Source organism: Monopterus albus, unplaced genomic scaffold (assembly GCF_001952655.1).
Source record: "Monopterus albus unplaced genomic scaffold, M_albus_1.0 scaffold7.1, whole genome shotgun sequence".
NCBI classification, from domain to species: domain Eukaryota; kingdom Metazoa; phylum Chordata; class Actinopteri; order Synbranchiformes; family Synbranchidae; genus Monopterus; species Monopterus albus.
In genome coordinates, this window is record NW_018127887.1 from 455010 (window position 1) to 460241 (window position 5232).

The 5232-nt window shown below is 40.5% G+C and overlaps 1 protein-coding gene across 4 annotated transcripts in view; it reads left to right on the forward strand.

Moving 5' to 3' along the window:
- The window catches only part of ano3 (anoctamin 3), a 32455-nt gene that overhangs the window by 15566 nt on the left and 11657 nt on the right, over positions 1 to 5232 (forward strand). For all 4 annotated transcript variants that reach the window (XM_020625301.1, XM_020625310.1, XM_020625320.1 and 1 more), the window contains 5 exons: positions 3 to 209; positions 2961 to 3091; positions 3224 to 3379; positions 3471 to 3571; positions 3665 to 3709. In XM_020625301.1, the coding sequence (XP_020480957.1) occupies positions 3 to 209; positions 2961 to 3091; positions 3224 to 3379; positions 3471 to 3571; positions 3665 to 3709 (640 nt within the window). The remainder of the gene's footprint in view (positions 1 to 2; positions 210 to 2960; positions 3092 to 3223; positions 3380 to 3470; positions 3572 to 3664; positions 3710 to 5232) is intronic.

A 5232-nucleotide genomic window follows, 5' to 3' on the forward strand; every position in this document is an offset into this window, starting at 1 on the left:
AGGCATGCACACCAGCATCAGCGAGATCCTGAAGGAGAAGAACCTGAAGCCGTCTCGCCGCAGCCTGCCCTGCCTGGTCCAGAGTCAGACTCATCCACTCAACCTCAACCACTTTCTATCTGTAACTCTGGACCCGGAGGCCAAACCAGAAGCTGAGGGTCTGAGTCAGAGCACCAGCACCTCCTGCAGCCTCGTCCCCCCACAGAAAGGTCAGTCTGCTGAGACGAACTTACAACTCACATTTTCATCTGGAAGTAAAGGCTATTTATTAAATTCTCTGACAGTGAGGATCACATTAGGTTTTATATCAGCAGAATGTCAGCCACATATCCTGTTCTCATTTGTCACATACCTGCCGGTTAGTTTTAACCTATGTCTTCTATGCTTTTATGCTGAATCAAATTTCCTTTTAAAAATTGGTGACTTTCTAGGCACTTTCTACTGTTCAATGCCTAGAGACCATTGGTTGTATTTTTGTCATGTTAGAATTTTCCTGACCTTGAAATAGCCTTTGTCCAACCCTTTGGTGCTTTGGTTTTGAATGCAGTGTGCAAAAGTGTGAAGACTCTGTGCTACACAAGGTAGCACAAGGTGAGGTGTTGCTATTTTGGTACGAACGGGCTCTTTGATGACGTGCTGAGCATAGATATCTGAGAGACAGGTCGGTTTCTCTCTTTGTCTAAGGAGCGTGTTAAAAGAAGGCATAGAGAGACCAAGCAGTAGAGACTCGCAGACAAGGATATGATCCCTCACCAACATCCCACCCATGAACACTGACAGATTGGGTTAAAACCCAATGAACTGCTGAGCCTAAGAGGAACCAAAATCAAATGGGATGATGCTAAAAATATGTTTAAGAAAACAAAAGAATGAAAGGCAAAACTGTTACAGCCATATTATGACCAGATTATTTCTGTCCACTGCCTAGTACTGTTTTAAAAGACACTAAAAATACATTGTTGGCTCTAAGTTAACTTTACTTACACTGTAAAATTGTTAACTCATACTGTTATTGAATTTAATGAACATTTGTTTTGGTTCCTTCCCAAATGCTTTTTTCTTGCACTTGGTTTATAAACCCGTGCTGATAGTGGTCACGCCAGGCTGATCTGGTGATGAAGCAGACACATCTGAGCTCTCACATTTGGACCGCAGTAAATTTTTTGATGAGCCACTTTAAATGTCTTATTTTATCCTGATAGGTGGGTTGTTGTACACAGTATTTTTCCTTAAAACAAAGCAATACATACCACTGAAAATGGAAAGTCTTTGTTTTACAAGAGAGTTATTGTTTGTCAGTGAAAGATATTACCCAGTTCTTTCAACCAGGAACTCTGAGAGACGACGTAGACCACTTGGATATATAAAAAATATAACCGTGCTGGTTTATTCAAAGGATCACAGGCAAAATTAACATCACACGTCCAGGCATCTTCCACCTCCAGTACTGCGCGCAGGCAGCCTGGAAGATGAAAAAAGCCCCGAACCCAATAGCCTATACAATTTAATCACTTCGTTGGGCTAGCCCCATCCTACACAGGCAACGTCAAACCGTGATGTCACCTGATATGCCAGCTTGGCAGCTGACCAGAGCAGTAGTCAAAACATGGAGAATATTAAAGTGTGTGGCTGTTGATTAGTGGTGTGTATCTAAAAACATACAGGACGTTCAGGGACATGTCCGAACAGTAAGCCTCGGAAGATATTATGATTAAGATTACGGCTGAACATATCATGCTACTAACAATATTCATCCTGCCTGCAGACTCTTCAATCTAGTGACCTTGGCCTAGATGCAGCCTGCAGAACTCATGACAATGAACTGAGCATTTAACAGCCTGAGCTAGACATCCTGGCTACACTAACATTTTCTAATACAACAGATCTCTAATCACTATCTATCTAACTAAGAAATTACCTAACATCAGCAAGGCAGACTTATTCATGTGTGTAGCAAAAAAGATCATTTGATAGAGTTTCTAAACATGGGGTTTAGAAGGGTTAGATAAGAAATTCCTGTTTTTTTGTCTTGCGTGGTAGTGTGGTTTTAAATGCACTTTATTTTGATTCTGCACATCAGTGGAATAGACCTGTCCAGGGTGCGCCACACCTCTCACCCAATGACAGTTGGGATTGGCTCCATCCCCTTTGCGACCACAGGAGTTGTATGTGAGAACACAATTGTCCGAATCAGTCGACCTGGACCTGAAACAAACTTTACCCTGCCAGCTCCCTAAAATGAAGGCCGCATAATATCCAAGTGAGCTGGAGTGAGGCCGTGTTAGAAAATGGCAGCACATAGTCCGGGGTAGTCACGTGGAGCTCATGGGTGTGTTGATGACGTTCCATCATGTAAACAGTCATTTACATTGAAGACACCAACAGAAATATGTAGCTGGAGACATGATAAGATTTAGGAAATTCTGTTGTTAAGAGCCAGTGCCAGAATTGTTAGACAAATTTAAGGCACGACAAGAAACTCTGCTGTTTATTTTACAAACTGGCTACATAACTGCTCCATGTTCTGCCTCCTGCACATTCTACCCCCTTGCATAAATCGAATGGAGTATTTCCAGTAGGTGACAACATGTCTAACAAATTATCTCATGTTGTGTGCTACATGTGTGAAAGGGCAACCCTGGACAAAGTCTGGGCTTGATTCTGCAGACATAGTTTAGGTGTGAAAACGGCATATGTAAAGATTAAGGAAGGAAGGAAACACAATCGGCACTCTTTCAACATTGGTGCATGAATAAACTAAACTGTTGTCAAGGTGTTTCTCTCAATATGCCACCAACTTTTAAATAACTTAGATTTTATTTTGCTCAGATCAAATTTCAATGTTGGCAGTAGTTTAAAGGAAACTATTGACTTTGGTAACAACAAAAGGCTTTATGCAGATACTTCGTGCGGTTCCCTACTGGTTCAGTAACTATCTCATTGATTATGTCTGTGCACAGCAGAGGATGCCAAGGACCACTACACAGAAGAATCAGAGGTTACTACGTGTGGAACAAGGGCAGATGAGCCATTTCTGCTTCAAAAGCCTGTTACTCGTGCTAAATTAGAGGCCCGCACAGATTCACTTCAGGTACCATACTCACAGTAATATATGGTTATTGTCCTAAATGTTCACAGGGTTGCACTGTTGTTTTTTGTCACCGAACACTGAGAAGCTATACCCTCACATCTAAACGTCAGAGGTGCAACATTGTTTCTGCAGGGAAAGAATCGCGCTGATTCCTCTGGATTATTTTTCCGAGATGGGAAAAAACGTATTGACTACATCCTGGTTTACAAGAAGTCTAGTCCCCAGGTGGAGAAGAGGTGCACGTTTGAGAAAAATCTGCGTGCTGAGGGCCTGATGCTGGAGAAGGAGGTAAGAATGCTTGGCTTGGCTTTGAAAAGACTTTTATTAGTTTGATTTCTCGACTTGGTTCTCAAACTCCTCTTTGTTTTGAATTTGAAAGCACTCTTTGACAAACAACGACATCATGTTTGTGAAGATCCACGCTCCTTGGGATGTACTTTGTAAATATGCAGAGCAGATGAACATCAGAATGCCTTTCAGGTAACTGTAGTTAGGGGAGAAAGATTGAAGCTTTAACTTTGGGAACTTTTTTTCATTGACTGGCAACCAGTTTATATTATCTTTTTTTTTTAGGAAAAAATGTTACTTCACAGACTGGAAGAGCAAAACTTTGGGCAGGTAAGTTAATTTAAAGTATGGACTTATTTTTCTCTGTTGCAGGAAGCTGGATGCTTCAGTGTGTCTGAACTTCATGAGCAGCATAGCTATGAGGCTTTAGCAGTAATGTGAGGTGTGAATTGTGTTTTAAGATTAAAGCTATCAGTCTCCGCCATGAGGAACGGAGACAGAAAAATTTTGAGTCAAACTGTAACTGTCCTGTGTAACCCACAGGACAGTTACAGTGTAATTAGCCATAGTGTAATTAGTCCAAAATTAATGAAGCACCTAATCACCAGACTGTAAAGAAAGTAGTTTTTTAATTTGGAAAACCGGCTGCTGTGTGCAGTCTAGACACTGGAAAGTGAGGCTTTTAATTAAAAGTCATTTGAAAAATGTGTGATTAAGTGCAGTACTTGATTTTAAATTGCAGATACAAGTATTGTTATATTTCTTAATCATGTTTACAGTAAATGAAACGTTGCAGCCTTTTTACAGCATCCAGCACCTTAAGAGGACAATACACTAACTCACCCACATTGACAAAGATTTTTTTTGTAAAATACTTGACATTTTTCAGTCAGATAAATGGAGCTGCACAGGCTTATTTGCATACTATTTTTTTGTTTGCATACGCCTTGATGTGATGTTCAACATTTTGTCTAAGCTCTGCACAGAACTCTAAATTTCCTTCTCGTCTTCTCAGTGGACCTCAGATAGAAACAGCCCAACAAGAAATCACTCCAAAAAAAAATTATAGCAGCATCCTTTGTTTTTTAAGACACATTAACATTTGGTTAACATACTACATGTACATTTGAATTCAGCAAAATATACAAGCACTCTTATGGTTTAAAGATCCTAAAACCCCTTTCTCTTAATTAAGATCTTACATTGAGTGGGTCCTCGCAGAGCTTTGTAGGCAGCAGTCAGTGACGTGTGATACTGCTGATGTTGAGGGACTGCTAGTCTGCAAATATGGCGTGACTCAGGTTGCTTCCATTCTCTGGCTCGAGATTCTTGACATTGTTTGCCAGGATAAGTACATCCTGATGAGCTAACTGCCATAAATGTTATAAAGTTTTATGATACTTGATCAGTGACGTGCGGTCAGGGGAGCCAGGTGAGGCAGAGCCTCCCCTGTCAATCTTGAAAAGAAAAAAAAGTTAACCATAAAATATAATAAATATTAATATTTGTCTGCTGGTGTGTGTTGTAGGCCCTTTTGCCGTTCGAATCCGATGTTGAAGGATTTTTTTTCAATAAAGAATAGCAGAATTTCCGTATGTCCCGTTCAAATACATGGAGGAGATGCGCGATGAGGCAGCACTTTGCTGTGCCTCTCAGTGGATCGTGTAATCCTCACAAACTGTATGCGATGCAAATAGTGTGTCGCTGTCCCTCTATATATCGCAAATAAAATGCTTTCAAACACTCTGATTATATGCTCTGCCTTGCCATAATCTGGATAATGTATAAAATGTAGTTCTGTAACGTGTTTAGGCTCAGAGATTAACCATAAAACCCAGTAAAAAAGTTACTCG